This window comes from Bos taurus, chromosome 4, assembly GCF_002263795.3.
Source record: "Bos taurus isolate L1 Dominette 01449 registration number 42190680 breed Hereford chromosome 4, ARS-UCD2.0, whole genome shotgun sequence".
In the NCBI taxonomy this organism is placed as follows: Eukaryota; Metazoa; Chordata; class Mammalia; order Artiodactyla; family Bovidae; genus Bos; species Bos taurus.
Window position 1 is genome coordinate 37,696,712 of NC_037331.1, and position 26,075 is coordinate 37,722,786.

The following is a 26,075-nucleotide window of genomic DNA, read 5'->3' on the forward strand; positions in this document are numbered from 1 at the left end:
GTCTACCAGATCTAATCCTTTGAATCTCTTTGTCACCTCCACTGTATGATCATAAGGGATTTGATTTAGGTCATACCTAAATGGTCTAATGGCTTTCCCTAGTTTCTTCAATTTCAGTCTGAATTTTTCAATAAGCAGCTCATGATCTGAGCCACAATCAGCTCCAGGTCTTATTTTTGCTGACTGTATAGAACTTCTCCATCTTTGGCTGCAAAGAATATAATCAGTCTGATTTCGGTATTGACCATCTGGTGATTTCCACATGTAGAGTCGTCTCTTGTGTTGTTGGAAGAGGGTGTTTACTATGACCAGTGTATTCTCTTGGCAAAACTGTTAGCCTTTGCCCTGCTTCATTCTGTACTCCAAGGCCAAACTTGCCTGTTACTCCAGGTATCTCTCAACTTTCTGCTTTTGCATTCCAATCCCCTATGATGAAAAGAACATCTTTTTTGGGTGTTAGTTCTAGAAGTTCTTATAGGTCTTCATAGAACCATTTGACTTGAGCTACTTTGGCATTAGTGGTTGGGGCATAGACTTGGATTACTGAGATGCAGAATGGTTTGCCTTGGAAATGCACCAAGATCATTCTATTGATTTTGAGATTACACCATAATATACATAATGTTAATGAATTACCTATAGTAACAAAGCAAATTTGAGTTATATCTGATAGTTTTAAGATTTTCAGTTCACATAATTTAAAATGAAGATTTTTAATGCAGATAGAAGAGTAAGAAAGGAGAGGATGAAGGAAAGTAGAAGAAGGAGAAAAGATGAAGGGAGGGAAAGTAAGGAGTCTGGAAGAGAAAGTAAAGAGAATGAGATAGAAGAGGGTAGAGTAAGGAAGAAAAAAGGAAAATGCACACTCTTTTGTCATGAACATATACAAGATTCACAATGTTTTACAAAGCCATTGTTATTAATAGTACGAATTATCTAGATTGATTATATGGACCATGATATTTTTATAATCATGCAAATGATATTTTAGTTTTACTTTGCAGAATTTATAAAAGATTTTTGGATTTGACAGGATTCTGCTGTTGTCTGGGGACAATTTTTTGTTCATCAGAGGCCTGATTAAGCTTATTCTTTCCTAAAGAGAATAAAACCTAAAGGCTGGCATTGCTTGCATTTTTCAGTGCATTTTTCTTTGAAAATCCACAATTCTAGCAATTTTAAAGTTGAATTTTCAGAGGCACATTAAAATAACATGAATATTCCAGAGAATTTTTCTTCACAAAACAAACACCCTTTTAATTGTAAATTCTAGTTAATGTATTATCTTCAGTTCAGTTCAGTTCAGTCACTCAGTCATGTCCGACTCTTAGAGACCCCATGAATGGCAGCACACCAGGCCTCCCTGTCCATTACCAACTCCCGGAGTTAACCCAGACTCACGTCCATCGAGTCAGTGATGCCATCCAGCTATCTCATCCTCTGTCATTCCCTTCTCCTCCTGCCCCCAATCCCTCCCAGCATCAGAGTCTTTTCCAATGAGTCAACTCTTCGCATGAGGTGGCCAAAGTACTGGAGTTTCAGCTTTAACATCATTCCTTCCAAAGAAATCCCAGGGCTGATCTCCTTCAGAATGGACTGGTTGGATCTCCTTGTAGTCCAACGGACTCTCAAGAGTCTTCTCCAACACCACAGTTCAAAAGCATCAATTCTTTGGCGCTCAGCCTTCTTCACAGTCCAACTCTCACATCCATACATGACCACAGGAAAAACCATAGCCTTGACTAGACGGACCTTTGTTGGCAAAGTAATGTTTCTGCTTTTGAATATGCTATCTAGGTTGGTCATAACTTTCCTTCCAAGGACTAAGCGTCTTTTGATTTCATGGCTGCAGTCACCATCTGCAGTGATTTTGGAGCCCAAAAAAATAAAGTCTGACACTGTTTCCCCATCTATTTCCCATGAAGTGATGGGACCAAATGCCATGATCTTAGCTTTCTGAATGTTGAGCTTTAAGCCAACTTTTTCACTCTCCACTTTCACTTTCATCAAGAGGCTTTTGAGTTCCTCTTCACTTTCTGCCATAAGGGTGGTGTCATCTGCATATCTGAGGTGATTGATATTTCTCCCGGCAATCTTGATTCCAGCTTGTGTTTCTTCCAGTCCAGCGTTTCTCATGATGTACTCTGCATAGAAGTTAAATAAGCAGAGTGACAATATACAGCCTTGACGTACTCCTTTTCCTATTTGGAACTAGTCTGTTGTTCCATGTCCAGTTCTAACTGTTGCTTCCTGACCTGCATACAAATTTCTCGAGAGGCAGATCAGGTGGTCTGGTATTCCCATCTCTTTCAGAATTTTCCACAGTTTATTGTGATCCACGCAGTCAACGGCTTTGGCATAGTCAATAAAGCAGAAATAGATGTTTTTTCTGGAACTCTCTTGCTTTTTCGATGATCCGGCGGATGTTGGCAATTTGATCTCTGGTTCCTCTGCCTTTTCTAAAACCAGCTTGAACATCAGGAAGTTCACGGTTCACATATTGCTGAAGCCTGGCTTGGAGAATTTTGAGCATTACTTTACTAGCGTGTGAGATGAGTTCAATTGTGTGGTAGTTTGAGCATTCTTTGGCATTGCCTTTCTTTGGGATTGGAATGAAAACGGACCTTTTCCAGTCCTGTGGCCACTGCTGAGTTTTCCAAATTTGCTGGCATATTGAGTGCAGCACTTTCACAGCATCATCTTTCAGGATTTGAAATAGCTCAACTGGAATTCCATCATCTCCACTAGCTTTGTTCGTAGTGATGCTTTCTAAGGCCCACTTGACTTCACATTCCAGGATGTCTGGCTCTAGGTCAGTGATCACACCATCGTGATTATCAGCATTGTGAAGATCCTTTTTGTACAGTTCTTCTGTGTATTCTTGCCACCTCTTCTTGATATCTTCTGCTTCTGTTAGGTCCTTACCATTTCTGTCCTTTATCGAGCCCATCTTTGCATGAAATGTTCCCTTGGTATCTCTAATTTTCTTAAAGAGATCTCTAGTCTTTCCCATTCTGTTATTTTCCTCTATTTCTTTGCATTGATCTCTGAGGAAGGCTTTCTTATCTCTCCTTGCTATTCTTTGGAACTCTGCATTCAGATGCTTATATCTTTGCTTTTCTCCTTTGCTTTTCGCTTCTCTTCTTTTCACAGCTATTTGTAAGGCCTCCCCAGACAGCCATTTTGCTTTTTTGCATTTCTTTTCCATGGGGATGGTCTTGATCCCTGTCTCCTGTACAATGTCACGAACCTCATTCCATAGTTCATCAGGCACTCTATCTATCAGATCTAGGCCCTTAAATCTATTTCTCACTTCCACTGTATAATCATAAGGGATTTGATTTAGGTCATACCTGACTCGTCTAGTGGTTTTCCCCACTTTTTTGAATTCCAGTCTGAATCTGGCAATAAGGAGTTCATGATCTGAGCCACAGTCAGCTCCTGGTCTTGTTTTTGCTGACTGTATAGAGCTTCTCCATATTTGGCTGCAAAGAATATAATCAATCTGATTTTGGTGTTGACCATCTGGTGATGTCCATGTATAGAGTCTTCTCTTGTGTTGTTGGAAAAGGGTGTTTGCTATGACCAGTGCATTTTCTTGGCAAAACTCTATTAGTCTTTGCCCTGCTTCATTCCCTATTCCGAGGCCAAATTTGCCTGTTACTCCAGGTGTTTCTTGACTTCCTACTTTTGCATTCCAGTCCCCTATAATGAAAAGGATATCTATTTTGGGTATAAGTTCTAAATGGTCTTGTAGGTCTTCATGGAACTGTTCAACTTCAGCTGCTTCAGCATTACTGGTTGGGGCATAGACTTGGATTACTGTGATATTGAATGGTTTGCCTTGGAAACAAACAGAGATCATTCTGTCATTTTTGAGATTGCATCCAAGTACTGCATTTTGGACTCTTTTGTTGACCATGATGGCCACTCCATTTCTTCTAAGGGATTCCTGCCCACAGTAGTAGATATAATGGTCCTCTGAGTTAAATTCACCCATTCCAGTCCATTTTAGTTTGCTGATTCCTAGAATGTCGACATTCACTCTTGCCATCTCTTGTTTGACCACTTCCAATTTGCCTTGATTCATGGACCTGACATTCCAGGTTCCTATGCAATATTGCTCTTTACAGCATCAGACCTTGTGTCTATTACCAGTCACATCCACAGCTGGGTATTGTTTTTGCTTTCGCTCCATCCCTTCATTCTTTCTGGAGTTATTTCTCCACTGATCTTCAGTAGCATATTGGGCACCTACTGACCTGGGGAGTTCCTCTTTCAGTATCCTATCATTTTGCCTTTTCATACATTATCTTAGTAAACCCAAACCATACCTAAACACATTCTGAAATGGGTAGTATTAAATGTCTCTTTACTAAACCTTGTTTTTCTAATTCTAGTTAGTTAAAAATTCTCCAGAAGTGATGGATACAAGATTTCATACTATTAAAATCCTATTAATATAGTTTTATAAAGATTTTACTATTTCTGTCTTTCATTATTTCACAAATGTCTTTTGAAAGCCTAATTCCATAAAATATACAGCAGAAGTTTGCATTTGCTAATTTCCTTTATTTCTGAAATCTCATTTTGTCAAGTGGAAACACCAATAACACAGTCTATAGTATTCTCATTTTCAAGTCTCAGTAATGAGAATTGAAATCCCAGCCTTGTAACAAAGGCATTGAATGTTGTTTCTTCTAACTGAAGGAGTGTCAGAATTAAATGAGAAATAATACCTTTGCATACAAAGAAGGCTTCAGAAAATAATAAATGAGCAAAGACTTTATTTATTTATGCAGAATTAGTCTCAGCATCAGGTATATCCTAAAACTTTTGGCAAATATGCTCAGCAGAAGCAAAATTCCACAATGATATCAACATAACAGAAATATGCATTCCTGGTAAAGTGATAGAGATGCAGAGTAGGAGGATCTTTGTCTTTTCTCCCTTTAAGCTTGATGGCTGAAAATTAAAAATGCCTTTCTATTTCTAGGCTGTCCAAAAACAAAATCAGCAGAGGTCAATTTTCCATATACATTCTCTATGTAATACCATAGTAATAGATATCCTTATGTGTTAACATATGCTTATTGATTTTCCAAACCCAGCAAATCAGTTTGCAAGATAAACTGATTGTAAATGTGAAGACTATAATAAACTCAGAAAACAATATATCATTATGTGGTATTAAATGCTTAAAACTGTCATCATTTGAGAATCTTCTGTTTTCATTGGTTGAATCACTGTAGTCTGAAGAAAGATAATTACGTATATTGCCCTTTAAATGTCTTTAACATTGCTTTTTCACCATATCTTATGTATGTCTTAGATTATACAGATGGATGGGAAAACTGTGCACTACATCTTTCCACATGCAAGGATAAAAATAACAAGAGACTCTAAGGATCACACAGTTTCAGGTAAAAGAAATCAAATAATCTGGTTCTTTTTACTTTAATGTCTGGTTGAGGTATGTATTTGAATTTGTTTAGGTGACATTAAATTTAAGAAAATGCATTTTTCTGTCAAAAACTGTCTATTGGAAATTTTCAAAAAATAATCAGGCTATATATTTAAATATAAAAAAAGAATGCCATAATTATTAATATGATACATTACTAAATGATTTATATTTAGATCATTCTATATCTTCATTTTTGATGTGCATAATGGTAAATGCTCCATAATTATTGCACTGTTGAGTAATATGGTCATAGGACCATAAAACATTCTTACACAGAAACTAACTTAAATATTACTAAGGAATAAATTCCCTTATACCTTGTAAATTTGAACATTATCAGCTTTGCTCAGTTTTTGTTTATTTGTTTGTGTTCTTCTTTAAATTAACCATATGACAGAAAATTTAAACTTGTTATTTTGAAAAAACTTTGGACTCTCAGAAAATAGAATGATCAGTTCTTTTGCCCACTCTTTACCCAGTTTCACTAATGTTAACATCTAACCACAAAAAGTGATCAAAACCAGAAATCAACATTAATATGATGGTATTAAAATATCTACAAGCCTTATCCAAAATTTGAGTTTCCCAACTGACCCACTAATTTTTTCTGGTCCAGGATCTAATCCAAATCTCAGATTGCATTTAGATTATTAAAAGTTCTCTTGTTTATATCTGTGAGGTAGAAGTATAAATTTTTTGAAAGTTAATAAATTTTCAAAGTATGTGTATTACCTGTTTTCTCACTCAAGTACATTTTCTGTGTTAAATAGACACTGTATATCAACAGAAAATATTCATCAATACATATGAATATGTCAGTGGCATATCTAGCATATATGTTACTTTTTTTTTCTTTAAGAACTGATATAACAGAGGACAAAAAGTGGTATTTCTTCAGTGTACTTGCTGTTGTTCTTTGCAGATTTTAGACCCTACGGTTTTAGAACAGGTTTTGATTTGAGCAATTTTTTTCCCTTTGTTTTCATAGAGAATGAATTGATTAGGAGTGCAATGTTTTCCTTTTAAGATAGGATGGTTTTTCTTCTGCCAGAGACAGATATTTCAAACTTTCATAATTTTATTACATGCAGACTGTATTTTAAGTACTGATGAACAGTCCAGGGGTGAGTCTTAAAATCCAGGGACTCTTTTTGTAGAAATAATTACTTGCTGCAAGCTATTTCAGTTCCCTCCAGCTCATAAAGCAAAACAACATAATACTTTCTAGCAATGCCAAAATTATGTTTTTCAGCAAAAACCTTCAAACAATTTTTACTAAATCACCAGGACTCCATGTCAATATGTTTTCTATTTGTATTAATATTCTGTGTCAAAGTAATTATCCCTTCAACCTTATCATTTTTCTTTTGCAACTTATATTGTTTTTTTTTGCTACAGTTAGGGGAAATTTTTGTTTTATTTTACTAAAATTAGGAAAAAATTATAATTTTATTTTAAAATATAAGAATAATAGAAATAAGAGCTATTGACTTGTTATAATTATTCTAGTCTGAAAATTTGTTTCTTCTATATGTAGACTTTGCAAAATGAGAAGAGGATTATAGTTTTGCATTATATACTAGTAATGTATATTATTATCTCTATGCATGCTCCTTTTCAATGGCACCCCACTCCAGTACTCTTGCCTGGAAAATCCCATGGATAGAGGAGCCTGGTAGTCTGTAGTCCATGGGGTCGCTAAGAGTCGGACACGACTGAGCGACTTCCCTTTCACTTTTCACTTTCATGCATTGGAGAAGGAAATGGCAACCCACTCCGGTATTCTTGCCTAGAGAATCCCAGGGATGGGGGAGCCTGGTGGGCTTCCGTCTATGGGGTCGCACAGAGTGGGACATGACTGAAGTGACTTAGCAGCAGCAAAATAATAATAAACATACTTGTTACATTTATCCTGCGTTGCTACTGAATGTATTTTCTTTGTATCCCAAAGTAGCCTGATCTCATTCTAAACTAAATTTTTTAGAACAATTTGTATTGTCTTCAACTAAATCTTAAGTGCTTCAAAGGGATTTAAATACATGTATATGGGACTTCCCTGGTAGCTTGTGGGAGGAGGGTTCAGGATGGGGAACACGTGTGCACCCGTGGCGGATTCATGTTGATGTATGGCAAAACAAATACGATATTGTAAAGTAATTAGACTCCAATTAAAATAAATAAATTTATCTTAAAAAAAAAAAAAGAATCTGCCTAAAATGTGGGAGACCCAGGTTCAATCCCTCGGTCAGGAAGATCCCCTGAAGAAGGGAGTTGCTACCCACTCCAGTATTCTTGCCTGGAGAATCCAATGGACAGAGGTTTCTGGTGTGCCATGGTCCTGGGGGTTGCAGAGTCTGACATGACTGAGCCACTAACAATTTCACACACAAAAAAATGTATATGCAAGATTAGAGCAAGAAATGGCAATATTTGCCAAACAGCATCTAGCAGTTTGAAGTTAGTGGCAGACAAACCCTGGCATAGAAAATTTACACTCCTGGCTAATCTCTGTTATTTGCTGGTCTACCAAAAGCTTACTTTGAGTGACTAAATATTTGATGATACTAAGATTTTACTGTTTTTCTAGCTATCATGTCATTTTTATGTTAATATTTTCATGACAAAATGGAGTATGTTTTTTAGAGATGCATACTAAAATATTTACAGATGAAACAATGTCTTGTGTGGAGTTTGCTTCACAATTAGCTGTGTAAAAAGTGGTGAAGACATAGATGGAACAGAATTGACATAATTTGATTACTTTGGAGCTGAACGATTAACTACACTGGGTTTTATTACAGCCTTGTCACTACTTTTTTATATGTATGAAACTTTGCATAATAGAAAATAGTTATGTTAGGTAGTTAGAACAGGAAAAAGGAGTCCAGAATGGTGGTGGCTAAACGACAAGGAAAGAAAAAGCCCGTGAAAATAGAACAAAGGAGGTGTGAGGACTGGAGTGAGGACCTCGGGTAAAACAAACAGCACTCCTGGGTAATGCTGTTTGTTTTACCTGAGGTCCTCACTCTGGTCCTCAGACCTTCCTTTGTTCTATTTTTGCAAGCTTCTTCCTTCCTTGTCTTTTAGCCACCACCAATCTGGACTCCTTTTTCCTGTTCTAACTACCTAACAATTAAATTCCTGATTGTCTCTCATGTTTAGAGAAAAACAGCAGTGCCCAGTAGCTTCATCAATAGGAAAAAAAGCTATCTAAGCTAATAATTCAGAGAAGGCAATGGCACCCCACTCCAGTACTCTTGCCTGGAAAATCCCATGGACGGAGGAGCCTGGTAGGCTGTAGTCCATGGGGTCGCTAAGAGTCGGACACAACTGAGCAACTTCACTTTCACTTTTCACTTTCATGCATTGGAGGAGGAAATGGCACCCCACTCCAGTACTTTTGCCTGGAAAATCCCATGGGTGGAGGAGCCTGGTGGCTACAGTCCATGGGGTCGCTAAGAGTCAGACACGACTGAGAGACTTCACTTTCACTTTTCATGCATTGGAGAAGGAAATGGCAACCCACTCCAGTGTTCTTGCCTGGAGAATCCCAGGGACAGGGGAGCCTGGTGGGCTGCCGTCTATGGGGTCCCACAGAGTCGGACACGACTGAAGTGACTTAGCATAGCAAGCTAATAATTTAACTGCCTTTGTAAAACAAGATGAGGATATAATCAAGGAAGGAGAAAAGAGTAAAATGTAGCATTTCTGCTCTCCCAAACAGAGGGGAAATGTCATTAATGAATTTTCATTTTTGTTATAAAAGCTCATTGAAAGGAGAAATAAAATATATCTTTTATAGTGTTTTAATAGACCATTCTGTGTCTAACATGGACACTTCACAGAAAAAAAAACATATTTCTATTGATACTTATTGAAAGCAAAATAATTTCAAAATATTAACAACATACAGAAATAGAAAAAAATTTTTTTTAATTCTTTCTATTATATGGCTGTCAGAATGTTAAGCTGAGAACCCTCAGGGTTCTCAAGATTGTTTCAGGGGGTTTTCAAGGTCAAAATTATTTTCATAGTAATGCTAAAGGTAACATTTACCTTTTGCACTCTCATTTTTCTGTGAATATACAGTAGAGTTTTTCAGAGATTACATGATGTGTGACATCCCAAAAGATTGTATACAGAGCAGATAAGAGAATTCAACTGTCTTCTATTTAATTCAAATCAAACATTTTTTCAGTAATGTAAAACAATGCCACCTTTCTCTTAAATGTTTTGTTTTTAAAATGCATTTTTTAAAAAATTATTTGTTTTAACATAGAATGAGTTTATTAATGCTTTAAATTAATTAATAAATTCAGTTTTAGTCTATAATATCGAAAATATACAAAATTATAACTGATATAAATGAAAGCTCTTTGACATCCTCAATAATGTTAAAAATATAAATGGCTCCTTGAAGCCAAAATGTTTGTGAAATACTTCTCTAAGAATCTTTATAGAATAAGTGAAAAAAATTCTAAGCTTTTTTTCCTTCCTATACAAAAACTTATTCAAATAAATTATAGTTTATAACTACTTTTAAACTCATATTGAATACTTTTAAATTTTAATTCATTAATATTTATTCATAGAACACCCATAGTGTGATTTATATTGTATTAGTTGCTAGGTTACTAGAGTGAATCTAGCAAAGACCTTGATCTACAGGTTATTCACACTTTAATAGGAGAATCTGAAATGTGAATAAAACTCCAATACTTTGGCCACCTGATGCAAAGAGCTGACTCATTGGAAAAGACCCTGATGCTGGGAAAGATTGAAGGCAGGAGGAGAAGGGGAAGACAGAGAATGAGTTGGTTGAATGGCATCACTGACTCAATGGACGTGGGTTTGGGTGGACTCCAGGAGTTGGTGATGGACAGGGAGGCCTGGCGTGCTGCAGTTCATGGGGTCTCAAAGAGTTGGACACGACTGAGCGACTGAACTGAACTGAACTATAGTAAAACTTAAGGAACAACTGAGACAAAGTCAGGGAATTTACAAAACTTTATTGTTCATAGACATCTGTATATATGTATAGGTGTGTACACACATACACATGTGTACCGTTTTTTTATACTATTTTATGATGTATGCAGAGGGAAATACATGCATACAGTCTTCTGTTAAGTGGTCGATAACTTTGAGCAAACAGATCATTTAATTTTGACTGTAAACTTCAAAGATGTACTTATAGGTGCTGATCAACAACTGTACAACGGTTCTGAAAACCTTCAGTCACCCAAGCACAAAGCAGTGAAATGGAGAAAATAGGACATGAGTTTTAGAATCAGAAAGTCCTGAATTGGAGTTCAGCTCTATCACTTATTTAGATTTTGAGAATAAGTACACTCATCCTTAAAATAAGATCAGCTCTCTATATCTCACATAATTGCAAGTGAACCTGACACAAAATCTTATCCTTAGTGTACAATCAAAAGAATGTTATTTTCTCTTAGAAATTATCAGAAAAAAAAGATAAAATGTAATACTCAAGAAGTGAGTCTCTTTCTTTTTTATTTAGAACTCCATCTTAACATCTTCAGAAACACAGCTGTTCAAAACAAGTCAGAGAAATTCTTCTGAATTTAAAAAGGATATTTGCTTATATTAAAGTTCCATAATGGACTGGCTCCATCTGCAAGGTTAGAAAGATGGATTACGAAGTGTAATAGTGAAGAACATTAAGAATGGTTAGTTTCAAAAGATAGCAGTGTCTTCTCCGGATATAGTGGCTCATTCTCTGTACCCCTTTAGGCCACCATCTTCATAAGTTTTAGAAACAAGAAACAAATGTAACAGATCTCACTGGATCTGAGTTGGTAGGAATACCAAATATGGATAGCCCTTTTAAAATTATTATTTTAACAACTTTATTATGGTATGGGGCTTCCCTGGTGGCTCAGATGGTAAAGCATCTGCCTGCAATGCCGGAGACCTGGGTTCGATCCCTGGGTCGGGAAGATCCCCTGGAGAAGTAAATGGCAACCCACTCCAGTACTCTTGCCTGGAAAGTTCCATGGATGGAACTTTGTGGTATAACTTATATCGTGAATGTGCAGGTTATAAATGACTTTTATAAATTTGTGGAGTTGTATGACTGTCACAACAATCTTGTTTTGAAACTTTTCAATCACTACAAAAGTTTCCCTTGAGTCTGATAGCCATAGCCACATCCAGCATTCCTCTCCCAGTCACAGTCAAGTTTACTTTCTGCCTCTGATTCTACCCTTTATGGGTTCTTCATATAAATTAAATTGTATGATTTCAGTTTTGATGTCTGACTCCTTTCAATTACCAGTACTTTTTAGGTTTATCTATGTTGTGGCATGTATCAGATGTTTTGTTCTTTTTATTGTGAAGAAGTACTCCATTGTTTGAATTCTCTATATTTATTTATCCATTGAATTTTTTGTGGTTTCACTTAAAATTTGCACACAAGTTTTACTTTGGACATATGGTATTTTTGTATGATGTCCTAAAAATGGAATTGCTCAGTTACATGGTGAGTTTCTTTTTAACTATTTAAGAAGTTGTCAGATAGTTTGCCAAGGTAAAGGTACCATATTATATTCTTACCAAAAATGTCTAAAGATTCTACTTTCTCTATGCCTTTGCCAGCACTTGGTAATATCTGTCTTTTGGGGTGAGTGTGGATGATAGTGTGTTGTTTTAACTTGAATTTTCCTAATGACCTCTGATGAGAGTGAAAGTGAAAGTTGCTCAGTTGTGTCCAACTCTTTGCGACCCAATGGACTATACAGTCCATGGAATTCTCCAGACCAGAGTACTGGAGTGGGAAACCTTTCTCTTCTACAGGGGATCTTCCCAACCCGGGAATCAAACCCAGGTCTCCTGCATTGCAGGCAGATTCTTTACCAGCTGAGCCACTAGGGAAGCCCAAGAATAATGCATTGGTAGCCTATCCCTTCTCCAGGAGATCTTCCTGACCCAGGAATCAAACCAGGTTCTCCTGCATTACAGGTGGATTCTTTACCAACTGAGCTATGAGCATATTTTTAGGTGGTTAAAGTCAAAGCATACATATTCTTTGGTAAAATATTTATTAAGAATTTTTTTCCATTATTCATTTGGATTCTTTGTCTTCATACAGAGTTGTAAGAGTTCTTTATATATTTTGAATGTGTTTCTTATAAGTTACATGGAGTGCATCTATTTCCTTCTAGTTTTTGTCTTGTCTTTTTATTTTCTTAAAGGTGTATTTTAAAGGAAAAACTTACATTTTAATAGAATTCAATTTATTTTTACTTTTAGTTTGTAAACCATGCTGCTGATAATGTATTAAGAACTATTTCAAGGTCAAAAAGATTTTCTCTGAGAGGTTTTATACCAGAAAATTTCTCTTATGTTTATATACTTTAAACATTCAGGTCAGTTACCTATTTTGTACCTATTTGTGTATATGGTATGATGCTGACATCCAAGTTCATTTTTTTGAACCACTAATGAATATTTAATTGTACAAGCACCTTCTGTGAAAGAAACCAATCCCCCATTGAATTGCCTTGGTATCTTTATCAAAAATCAATCTACCATTAATATAAGAATTTATTTCTGGAATCTCAATTCTGTTCTGTTTGATTATATGCCTAACTGTTACGCTCTTTTGCTTACTCTGTAGCTTCATATTAAGTTTTGAAATCTAATAATGTAATTACTCCAACTTTTTTTTTAATTGTTTTGGCTACTCTAGATTCTTTTAATTTCCACATTTTTTAGTATCAACTTACTGGGATTATGATAGGGGTCACATTGAAACTATAGATTAATTTGAAAAGAATTGCTATCTTACCAACACTGAATCTTCTAATTCATGTATGTGTAATATTTCTACCTTTACTGAGGTATCCTTTAATTTTTCAATACAGTTTTATAGTTTCCAGTACAAAGTTAGAATTTCTTTGTTTAATGTCTTCCAAATTATTCTGTTCTTGGTGCTATTGAGAATGGAATTGTTTTTTTTAACAGCTTTATTGAGATATAATTTCCATCTTATAAGTTTCACTCACGGTGAATATAAGATTCAATGATTTTTTTTTGCCTTTTTTTAAGCTTTTTATTTTATATTGTAGTATAGCCAGTTAACAATGTAGTGACGGTTTCAGGTGGACAGCAATAGGACTCGGCCATACGTACACATGTATCCAAGAATGGAATTGCTTTCTTAATTTCACTTTGGGATTATTCACTACCATTTTATAAAAATGCATTTGATTTTTGTACACTGAGCTTTTAGTTTATAATTTTACTAGTGTTTTTAGTTCTGATAGTTTTTTAATTTTTTTGTGGAATCCTTAAGATTATGTTGTTTACAAATAAAGACAGCTTTATTTCTTCCATTCCAATGGGGATAAATTTGTATAAACTTCTTGTCCTTATTGTACTTTCTAAAACCTGTGGTATAATACTGAGCAGAGTAGTGAGAGGAGACATCCCTGCTTTGTTCCTGAAGAACATTAGTGACTAGTTGTGACAGTAATGCAGGGATTCTACCCTAAGCCTGTTATAGAATCCCTTCCTCTCTTCCGCACTAAAACTCATTGGAAGGATTTTTATTGGCCTGAAATTTTAGAAAGGTGAGCAGAAGTATTTAATAACAGCTTTTAAAGCAAACACTAGCTGATCAGACTGCACTTTCTTCTCTTCACCAATTAAACTCTCAAATCCTGGCAATATGAAGAGGTATTGAATGAATTATGTTTTCATATTTGAAAGAGGATAAAGAGTTTACATACATGCATACATACATACCCTTATATTCACTCTGGTTTATATTTCAATAATTTTTTAATGGACATGGTTACATTTGTGACACTGACCTTATTTACATAGGTTAGGGTTGTTATATTGTCCCAATATGCAACCAAAGAAATTATGCATGTAAAATCCTAAGAAAGGAAATGAAAATCTCAATTAAGTTAGAAAGATATGAACATAGTTATTTTATTCACTGTACACTTGCATGTTTTTTCCTTTGCTTCTGAAATAATTTGGAAGTATAACCAATTCTACCAAATACTGATACCATTCTTCTTTTTCTTTCTTACTAACGAGTGTTTACAATGAAAACCCACAAATTTAAAGTAGAGGTGATTTAGATAAATAGTTGCATTCAGATTCTAGATGGAACCTTCAGATGGTAATAATAGTTCTATGTATCTTGTTTAGTCTTTCTTGAAGATATCGTATTATTAATCAGCAGATTAGTTTAGAAAAATACCCCATGTTCCATGGAATATAGTCCATAGTCAATAAAAATACTGGAACAAAAATTTAGCTACCTTTTATAACTGTTAAATTTACTTGAAAAATTTTCCAAATAATATAGGATTATAGAAAGTAGAATTAAAATAAACAAATCTTTCACTTTCCCACTGTAAAAGTAAATAGCTCATGTTGAATGTAAACTCAACCTCAACCTAGATATGAGGCAGACATGCAAAAAGCCTGTGGTAGCAATTCTACTTCCAAGAATTTGCAAGATATTTGAAGTAGAGCTAATCCATAGCAAACATTGAATACATGAGATTGTCTCTTGAAAGTTAAAATAAGTCACAAACCATGGGTACATGTATTTACACATATAATTTTTATACCTAGTATCTTCATTTATTCAAAGAATACATTAATGGGAGATAGAGAGTATATCATTCCCCATTTTCTCATGAAGATTTTCATTTCTCTTTCCTCTTAGAAATCTAAAAGGCAGATCTCCCTACTGATCTTCTAAATACATGTGTCATTTTCAACTCTCTTCTTTGTATGTGTATGTGAAATGAGTATGTGTGTGTCGAGTATATATAGATAACTGGATGGATGGATGGATGGATGAATAGATAGAGAGATCCTCAGTAAATTATAGTAGTAGTGAAAACTATAAAGATAAAAATGAAAACTGTCATAATCTGACAATTTACACTCTCTTTCTTTCCTTTCTTCTTTATACCCAGCTACACATAGTAAATGTTAGGAGCATATTGTAAAGTAGTTTACATACGTATTTTGTATATAGGTATAAATTACCTAACAAAGACGTTTTCCTGTTACATCAAAAGATCTTCATAAGATAAGTTTAATTATTTTTATTATATTTATAGATATTTAATCATCTATATCCACCATTCCTCAGTTGCTAAACATTTGTGCTGACTTCCCCTTTTCAATATTATAAACAATACTACAATACCACAGTGAAAAAATGCTGCCATGATGTTCTTTATTTCCCTAAAGTATAGAGGCCATATTGGGGTTGTACTCAGGAATAGAATAAACAGTTCTGCCAAGGCCAGCATGTTAGTATCTAAAAGTTGGAGTGCCCCCTGGTTCTTTCAGGAAGATGTGATTTGCTTGGTTGAATAATTGTATAGACTTGGAGGAAACTGAGTCCCACCTGCTCAGGGATAAGCAGAAATTGGACTGGAGCCCCTTGATGAAAAGTGGACATGTGAATTGCTCAGTCATGTCCAACTCTTTGCAACCACATGAACTTTAGCCCACCCAGGCTGCTCTGTCCATGGGGATTCTCCAGGCAAGAATATTGTAGTGGGTTACCGTTACGTCTCCAGAGGATCTTCTCAACCTAGGGATTGAACCGGGGTCTCAGGCAGATTCTTTACCATCTAAGCCACCAGGGAAGCCCAGATCACTTGATAAGGAGTACTATTTGGTGAGGGATCTTTATATCCACCAGAGAGGGAAGGGGATTTTATGATTACACCATTTAAGAACCTACTAATTAAACTAGATAATGAGGCTGCATATAATATTGAGTCTTGAGTTTAGCCCTTGGACCTGATTAGTGTTTTTTATTTCCTTTCAATGATTTTATCATTTCAGGAAGTGGGTTATTTTGGGGGTTTTTTTGTTCTTTTTTTTTTTTGGCTTATGTTATTTTTTTTAATTTTGTTTTGCTAAAACAGAATACAAAACGGATCAAAGTTAGGACAAGGTCATAAAAGGAATAAGAGTTAGACCCAGATCATATTAAATAATCCTGAATTTAATTTGATGGGTAATATGAGCACCAATTAAATCACTGAAGCTTCCTTTTAGAGATTTTTTTAATGGTTTTGTCTGGTTCAAAGCTGAATTCTGAAAAAAATTTAACCATGATGAAATAAGAAACACCGATTTTTTAAAAAAAATTCTATAATCTTTTTTTGAGACTGCACTCCTGTGCTCACATGTGGTATATCAAATAAAGGGGAACTGCAAAAACCAAAGAAGAAAAGGAAAGATATACCCACTTGAGTACAGAGTTCCAAAAAATAGCAAAGAGAAATAAGAAAGCCTTCCTCAGTGATCATTGCAAGGAAATAGAGGAAAACAATAGAATGGGAAAGATTAGAGATCTCTTCAAGAAAAGTAGAGATACCAAGGGACTATTTCATGCAAAGATGGTCTCAATAAATGACAGAAATGGTATGGACCTAACAGAAGCAGAAGATATTAAGAAGAGCTAACTAAAATAAACAGAAGAACTGTAGAAAAAAGATCTTCATGACCCAGATGATCACGATGGTGTGATCACTCACCTGGAGCCAGACATCCTGGAATGTGAAATCAAGTGGGCCTTAGGAAGCATCACTATGAACAAAGCTAGTGGAGGTGATAGAATTCCAGTTGAGCTAGTTCAAATCCTAAAAGATGATGCTGGGAAAGTGCTGCACTCAATATGCCAGCAAATATGGAAAACTCAGCAGTGACCACAGGACTGGAAAAGGTCCGTTTTCATTCCAATCCCAAAGAAAGGCAATGCCAAAGAATGCTCAAACTACCACACAGTTGCATTCATCTCACATGCTAGCAAATTAATGCTCAAAATTCTCCAAGCCAGGCTTCAGCAATACAAGAACTGTGAACTTCCAGATATTCAAGCTGGTTTTAGAAAAGGCAGAGGAACCAGAGATCAAATTGCTTAACATCCACTAGATCATCAAAAAAGCAAGAGAGTTCCAGAAAAAAAAAAAATCTATATCTGCTTTATTTACTATGCCAAAACCTTTGACTGTGTGGATCACAGTAAACTGTGGAAAATTCTGAAAGAGGTGGGAATACCAGACCACCTGACCTGCCTCTTGAGAAATCTGTATGCAGGTCAGGAAGCAACAGTTAGAACTGGCCATGGAACAACAGACTGGTTGCAAATAGGAAAAGGAGTATGTCAAGGCTGTATATTGTCACACTTCTTATTTAACTTTTAGGCAGAGTACATCATGAGAAACACTAGGCTGTAGGAAGCAGAAGCCGGAATCAAGATTGCTGGGAGAAATACAAATAATCTCAGATATGCAGATGACACCACCCTTATGGGAGAAAGTAAGAAGAACTAAAGAGCCTCTTGATGAAAGTGAAAAAGGATAGTGAAAAAGTTGGCTTAAAGCTCAACATTTAGAAAACTAAGATCATGGCATCCGGTCCCATCACTTCATGGCAAATAGATGGGAAAACAGTGGAAACTGACTTTGTTTCAATGGCTGACTTTATTTTTGGGGGGGTTCCAAAATCACTGCAGATGGTGACTGCAGCCGTGAAATTAAAAGACGCATACTTCTTGGAAGGAAAGTTATGACCAACCTAGACAGTATATTAAAAAGCAGAGACATTACTTTGCTAACAAAGGTCCATCTAGTCAAGGCTATTGTTTTTCCAGTAATCATGAATGGATGTGAGAGTTGGACTATAAAGAAAGCTGAGTGCCGAAGCATTGAGGCTTTTGAACTGTGGTGTTGGAGAAGACTCTTGAGAGTCCCTTGGACTGGAAGGAAATCCAGCCAGTCCATCCTAAAGGAGATCAGTCCAGAGTGTTAATTGGAAGGACTGAAGTTAAAGCTGAAACTTCAATACTTTGGCCACCTGATGCAAAGAGCTGACTCATTTGAAAAGACCCTGATGTTGGGAAAGACTGAAGACAGGAGGAGAAGGGGACGACAGAGGATAAGATGGTTGGATGGCATCACTGACTCAATGGACATGAGTTTGGGTAAGTTCCGGGAGTTGGTGATGGACAGGGAAGCCTGGCGTGCTACAGTCCATGGGGTCTCAAAGAGTCAGACACAACAGAGTGACTGAAGTGAACTGAGGCAAAAATGTGGTGAACTCTACTTCATGCAGTTAGATACATTGTAGGTAACACACTCTTAACATGTCTCCTACATTGTTTAGGAACACTTAATGAGAAAACATTTTTTTTAAGGTCAGGTGTTTGAAAGTTAAGGCACTTATGTCATTTGTTCTTTTTCTTGTGGAACACCAAAAGAAAGTGTCCATTGTCACTTTGAGAACATGTGTTTTCCATGCTAAATGCTGCAAGTTCTGGGAAACTGAACAGATTCTAGCAAGCAGGTCTTGACCCCAAATTTCTCCCTTCCCATTCAGAATGGCTTTTTCTCTTTACTCTTATTAACTGTCCAAATATGTTGTAAATATATGATACAATTTCTCATTGTAAGCCCCTCAAAGTGTCTTAGAAATAAAGAGTATACAACTATATAAAAAATCATATTTAAAAAGAATCTCTTCTAAAATCATTTCTTCCTTGTATATTTCAGTGAAAACTTGCATTCATTTCCTCAGTGATAAAGGAAGTATTTACTGTTGGACTAGTTCCTCATTCACATCATCACTTTTCCTGACATCTGTCAAGATGAATATTGCTTGTAGAAATGGGTTCCTGCCATTAAGTGACATTAATGGCTGTGCTTTTAACTGGGGATGGATGAACACATTTTTCTGTTTTCTTAAATAAAAGCAAAGGAATTAATAATTGATTCTGTAAGGAGAGGGTAAAGACATTCAAGATGTTTAACCTACAGGTTATGGAGGGTAATTTGGTGATGTTAATACTAAATATAAGTGTATATATATATATATACAGAGAGAGAGAGCGTGCATATGATTTCATCTTGGAAAATGGATAAAAAGAAATGAGATTCAATTAAAAGAGAAAAGACTTCTAGAATATTTTCTAAAATTATCTTCTAGAATTTTTTTTGACAATTAGAGTGATGAGCAAAGGTATATAGAAAGAACAAGAATGTGGGACTCAAGAAGAAAAATGGGCTCTAACCTTGGTTGTTTTACTTACTAGCCAACCTAGCCAAGTTTCTAACCTCCTGTAGTCTCAGCTGCTTTGTCCTAAAATGGTATGGACAGTGCCTAACATGGAAAGTTATGAGCTGATTTAAAAATGCAAAGTAGGAGAAACTCTAGAAATGTTAGTTACTTTTTTCCCTTCTATCCCTGAAGATGTTACCGAAGAGATTGAAAACAAGTAATATATAATACATATAATATTGGTACAAAGTAGAAACACCAAATAGTGTTCATTAGTTCAAAGTCATATATTTTGAAACATACAACTAAACGTTCCCTAAATCTTATGCAGTAGAAAACTAGGTGAAATAAAAGCAGCTCACTTTTTGTTTAGAGTACAATTTCAGAGGAATGTTTATCCTTAGCCTGGCCACCTAATAACATATAATATTTATTCTTAATTTCAGATAGTGTTATAATAACAGTTTTTTTTCCAATTTTATTTTATTTTTAAACTTTACATAATTGTATTAGTTTTGCCAAATATCAAAATGAATCCGCCACAAGGTATACCCATGTTCCCCATCCTGAACCCTCCTCCCTCCTCCCTCCCCATACCATCCCTCTGGGTTGTCCCAGTGCACCAGCCCCAAGCATCCAGCATCGTGCATCGAACCTGGACTGGCAACTCGTTTCCTACATGATATTTTACATGTTTCAATGCCATTCTCCCAAATCTTCCCACCCTCTCCCTCTCCCACAGAGTCCATAAGACTGTTCTATACATCAGTGTCTCTTTTGCTGTCTCGTACACCGGGTTATTGTTACCATCTTTCTAAATTCCATATATATGCGTTAGTATACTGTATTTATGTTTTTCCTTACTGGCTTACTTAATAACAGTTTTAAAAATAGATTAATGAGTGCTCGCTTTGGCAGCACATATACTAAAATTGGAACGATACAGAGAAGATTAGCATGGCCCCTGCACAAGGATGACATGCAAATTCGTGAAGCATTCCATATTTTTTTAACAAATTGAAAAACAATAACCATATGATTATCTCAATAGATGCAGAGAAAGCCTTTGACAAAATTCAACATCCATTTATGATAAGAACTCTCCAGAAAGCAGGAATAGAAGGAATATACCTCAACATAATAAAAGCTATATATGACAAACCCACAGCAAACATTAGCCTCAATGGTAAAAAATTGAAAGCATTTCCTCTAAAGTCTGGAACAAGACAAGGGTGGCCACTTTCACCATTACTATTCAACATAGTTTTGGAAGTTTTGGCCACAGCAATCAGAGCAGAAAAAGAAATAAAAGGAATCCAAATTGGAAAAGAAGAAGTAAAACTCTCACTGTTTGCAGATGACATGATCCTTTACATTGAAAACCCTAAAGACTCCACCAGAAAATTATTAGAACTAATCAATGATTATAGTAAAGTTGCAGGATATAAAATCAATACACAGAAATCCCTTGCATTCCTATACACTAATAATGAGAAAACTGAAAGAGAAATTAAGGAAACAATTCCATTCACCATTGCAACGGAAAGAATAAAATACTTAGGAATATATCTACCTAAAGAAACTAAAGACCTATATATATAAAACTATAAAACACTGGTGAAAGAAATCAAAGAGGACACTAATAGATGGAGAAATATACCATGTTCATGGATTGGAAGAATCAATATAGTGAAAATGAGTATACTACCCAAAGCAATTTATAGATTCAATGCAATCCCTATCAAGCTACCAACAGTATTCTTCACAGAGCTAGAACAAATAATTTCACAATTTGTATGGAAATACAAAAAACCTCAAATAGCCAAAGCTATCTTGAGAAAGAAGAACGGAACCGGAGGAATCAACCTACCTGACTTCAGGCTCTATTACAAAGCCACAGTCATCAAGACAGTATGGTACTGGCACAAAGACAGAAATATTGATCAATGGAACAAAATAGAAAGCCCAGAGATAAATCCACACACATATGGACACCTTATCTTTGACAAAGGAGGCAAGAATATACAATGGATTAAAGACAATCTCTTTAACAAGTGGTGCTGGGAAAACTGGTCAACCACTTGTAAAAGAATGAAACTAGAACACTTTCTAACACCATACACAAAAATAAACTCAAAATGGATTAAAGATCTCAACGTAAGACCAGAAACTATAAAACTCCTAGAGGAGAGCATAGGCAAAACACTCTCCGACATACATCACAGCAGGATCCTCTATGACCCACCTCCCAGAATAATGGAAATAAAAGCAAAAATAAACAAATGGGACCTAATTAAACTTAAAAGCTTCTGCACAACTAAGGAAACTATTAGCAAGGTGAAAAGGCAGGCTTCAGAATGGAAGAAAATAATAGCAAATGAAGCAACGGACAAACAACTAATCTCAAAAATATACAAGCAACTCCTACAGCTCAACTCCAAAAAAATAAATGACCCAATCATAAAATGGGCCAAAGAACTAAATAGACATTTCTCCAAAGAAGACATGCAGATGGCTAACAAACACATGAAAAGATGCTCAACATCACTCATTATCAGAGAAATGCAAATCAAAACCACTATGAGGTACCATTTCACGCCAGTCAGAATGGCTGCAATCCATAAGTCTACAAGCAATAAATGCTGGAGAGAGTGTGGAGAAAAGGGAACTCTCTTACACTGTTGGTGGGAATGCAAACTAGTACAGCCACTATGGAGAACAGTGTGGAGATTCCTTAAAAAACTGGAAATAGAACTGCCTTATGATCCAGCAATCCCACTGCTGGGCATACACACTGAGGAAACCAGAAGGGAAAGAGACACGTGTACCCCAATGTTCATCGCAGCACTGTTTATAATAGCCAGAACATGGAAGCAACCTAGATGCCCATCAGCAGATGAATGGATAAGAAAGCTGTGGTACATATACACAATGGAGTATTACTCAGCCATTAAAAAGAATACATTTGAATCAGTTCTAATGAGATGGATGAAACTGGAACCTATTATACAAAGTGAAGTAAGCCAGAAAGAAAAACACCAATACAGTATACTAATGCATATATATGGAATTTAGAAAGATGCTAACAATAACCCTGTGTACGAGACAGCAAAAGAGACACCAATGTATAGATCAGTCTTATGGACTCTGTGGGAGAGGGAGAGGGTGGGGAGATTTGGGAGAATAGCATTGAAACATGTATAATATCATGTATGAAATGAGTCGCCAGTCCAGGTTCGATGCACGGTACTGGATGCTTGGGGCTGGTGCACTGGGACGACCCAGAGGGAGGGTAGGGGAGGGAGGAGGGAGGAGGGTTCAGGATGGAGAACGTGGGTATACCTGTGGCGGATTCATTTTGATATTTGGCAAAACTAATACAATATTGTAAAGTTTAAAAATAAAATTAAATTTAAAAAATAGATTAATGAATATAACCAAAGTAATTATATTAAATAACTCTTTAGTAAAAAATATTCCCTAACATATACTGGATGGTAGAATCTGTTGAACTGTGTTGAATACCTCTTTTACTAAAGCAAATTGATTTTGATTAGACCAGGTTTAGCCTGTAACACAAAAATAATCTGGACACCTGGATTTTATTTATAGTATCCCTAAAGTGACTTGGCAAACTCAGAACTTTTCTCTCCAAATCAGTTTTTCAACTACTCCCCCAAATAATAGTTATTATAATATAATTATGTTATCAGGCCTGTGTATATATCATTCTTTATAGATTTGCAAAGTAAGATATTGCAAAGTAAGATAAGTATTAATATTATGTATTCATTTAATAGATATATATGATATAGTAACACAAATGCTAAAATACAAAATGATAAAATCTTTAATACTGGAAAGGTAACAATTTCATCTTTGTAATGGCTGATAAAGGTATAAATAAGTCATAGACATTTATTCATCAATAGAAAAATGGAAACTATAGTGACAAAACAAGCAGAGCCTTTTCCAAGTGATCACTTACAGCTTCAGATTAAATTATATTTAAAACATATGCATTACAATATGTAGATGATCTAGTGGGAAGTTGCTGTATAACACCAGGTGCTCAACCCCATATTCTGTGACAACCTGTAGGGGTGGGATGGAGGGTGGTGGGAAGGTTCAAGAGGGAAGGGATATATGTATACTTACAGCTAATTCACCCATCATTTCATGGGAAATAGATGGGGAAACAGTGGAAACAGTGTCAGACTTTATTTTGGGGGGCTCCAAAATCACTGCAGATAGTGATTGTAGCCATGAAATTAAAAGACACTTACTCCTTGGAAGGAAAGTTATGACCAACCTAGATAGCATATTCAAAAGCAGAGACATTACTTTGCCAACAAAGGTTCATCTAGTCAAGGTTATGGTTTTTCCCATGGTCGTGTATGGATGTGAGAGTTGGACTGTGAAGAAGGCTGAGCACCAAAGAATTGATGCTTTTGAACTGTGGTGTTGGAGAAGACTCTTGAGAGTCCCTTGGACTGCAAGGAGATCCAACCAGTCCATTCTAAAGGAGAACAGTCCTGGGTGTTCTTTGGAAGGACCAATGCTAAAGCTGAAACTCCAGTACTTTGGCCACCTCATGCGAAGAGTTGACTCATTGGAAAAGACCCTGATGCTGAGAGGGATTGGGGGCAGGAGGAGAAGGGGACGACAGAGGATGAGATGGTTGGATGGCATCACCGACTCAATGGACATGAGTTTGAGTGAACTCTGGGAGTTGGTGACGGACAGGGAGGCCTGGCGTGCTGCAATTCATGGGGTCACAAAGAGTCGGACATGACTGAGTGACTGAACTGAACTGAACTGAACAGCTAATTCACAGTGTTGTACAGCAGAAACCAATACAACATTGTAAAGCAATTATCCTCCAATTAAAAATAAACTTAAAAACATTAAATGCTGCCATTTAACCCACAAGCTGCCTAAACCCAAAATGTTTCCTGTCCTCGGTATTGACTGACAGATACTGACTCCCCAACATTTTTTACATCCTGGTAGTTTTTAATGGCTTAATTGTAAGGTCTCTCTTCACTCTCCCCTCTGCAACTGAATGAGAAAGGGAAGGGCTTTATATGCAGCTCCCCAACCCATCCTTTCTCATCCCACACCAGGTTCCCTGGCCCTAGCCTAACGGGAGACTCATCCCTAACCCATTCATTTGGAGTGTGGGCTCCACTCTAACATTACCGTATATTAGGTGTTGTCTTGAGCAGTTAACCTCACAAAATCTTATTTTATTCATGTAGAATAGAGGGTTTCCTTTTTGTTATTTTTAATTTTAAGATTCATTGTGTTAATATAATTTTACAGACATTTTCCAAGAACAGAGTACAGTACAAATCTATTATTTTTAAGATAACTGTAACTGATGCATTAGCCCTCATTTTAGTTCAGTCGCTCGATCATGTCCAACTTGTGACACTGTGGACCGCAGCACGCTGGGCATGAAGCCCTATGTAGAGAAAATTAGACACTTTAAAGTTTCAAAACTGAAAATTAGACACTTCAGTTTTCATCCATTCATGATTCATTCATTTACAAATTTCGTGTAGCCTAGATGCCATGTACTTGCTACACACATTATACTAGAACCCCAGCGATGCAGAACTGATACACAGAGCTCTTCCTCTTCATTTATGAAGGGCAACAGTCTTTCTGTTCATAGCCTATTTTCCCTGTATCTCCTACCCTCTATCACTGCTCAATCACTGTGGTTAAGTACTATAAACACAACTATTCCACTGGTTTTGCTACCAAGACAATATCCCTATGTATTGTGTGCACAGAAAACTCAGAATGCAGCTTTCATCTTGGTATTAATTTTTTGTTGATGAATAACAAGTTACCACAAATTTAATGCCTTAAAACAACACACATTTAGTACTCAATGTTTTTGTAGTTCAAGAATCTCAAGCATGGCTTAACTAGGTCCCCTGGTCAGGAACTCACATAGCTGCAATCTGTGTGTTGTCTGGGAAGGCAGTCATCATGATAATTCTGTTTAACATTCATCACCAAACATAGTTACAAAATTTTTTTCTTGTGATAAAAACTTTTAAGATCTACTCTCAGCAACTATCAAACATGTAAGTTAAAATAAAGAAAAAAACTGTGTGTGAACAAAATGTCCCTTTTAATGTGGAAGTCCTGAAAATTTTCTTGGTGAGAATTATTTCTGAAGCATTTCAGAAAGAAGAAATCCTATGCCCTCTTAGTAAAAATACCTTATCAGTTCATACATCATCTGACATTTGGAAGATGTTGCTTAACAAACTTAGAATACCAGTGTCTTGACGTATTGTTGTTGTTGTAATCGCTCAGTCATGTCCAACTCTTTGCAACCCCATGAACTATGTATAGCCTGCAAAGCTCCTCTACCCATGGGATTTCCCAGGCAAGAATACTGGAGTAGGTTGCCATTTCCTTCTGCAGGGGATCTTCCCAATCCAGGTATCAAACACGGGTCTCTAAAGTGCATTTGTTACCACTGTGCCACTTTTGACTTATATCCATGACT

The 26,075-nt window shown here is 36.1% G+C and overlaps 1 protein-coding gene and 1 non-coding gene across 2 annotated transcripts in view; both read left to right on the plus strand.

Annotated features, from left to right (window-relative positions):
• The window catches only part of PCLO (piccolo presynaptic cytomatrix protein), a 392,120-nt gene that overhangs the window by 246,455 nt on the left and 119,590 nt on the right, over nt 1-26,075 (plus strand). Inside the window, exon 9 of the mRNA XM_024991035.2 lies at nt 5,333-5,423. Coding sequence (XP_024846803.1) covers nt 5,333-5,423 — 91 coding nt within the window. The remainder of the gene's footprint in view (nt 1-5,332; nt 5,424-26,075) is intronic.
• Nucleotides 20,446-20,552, plus strand: LOC112446518 (U6 spliceosomal RNA). Its single transcript, XR_003034523.1, has one exon. It is a non-coding gene; the product is annotated as a U6 spliceosomal RNA (small nuclear RNA).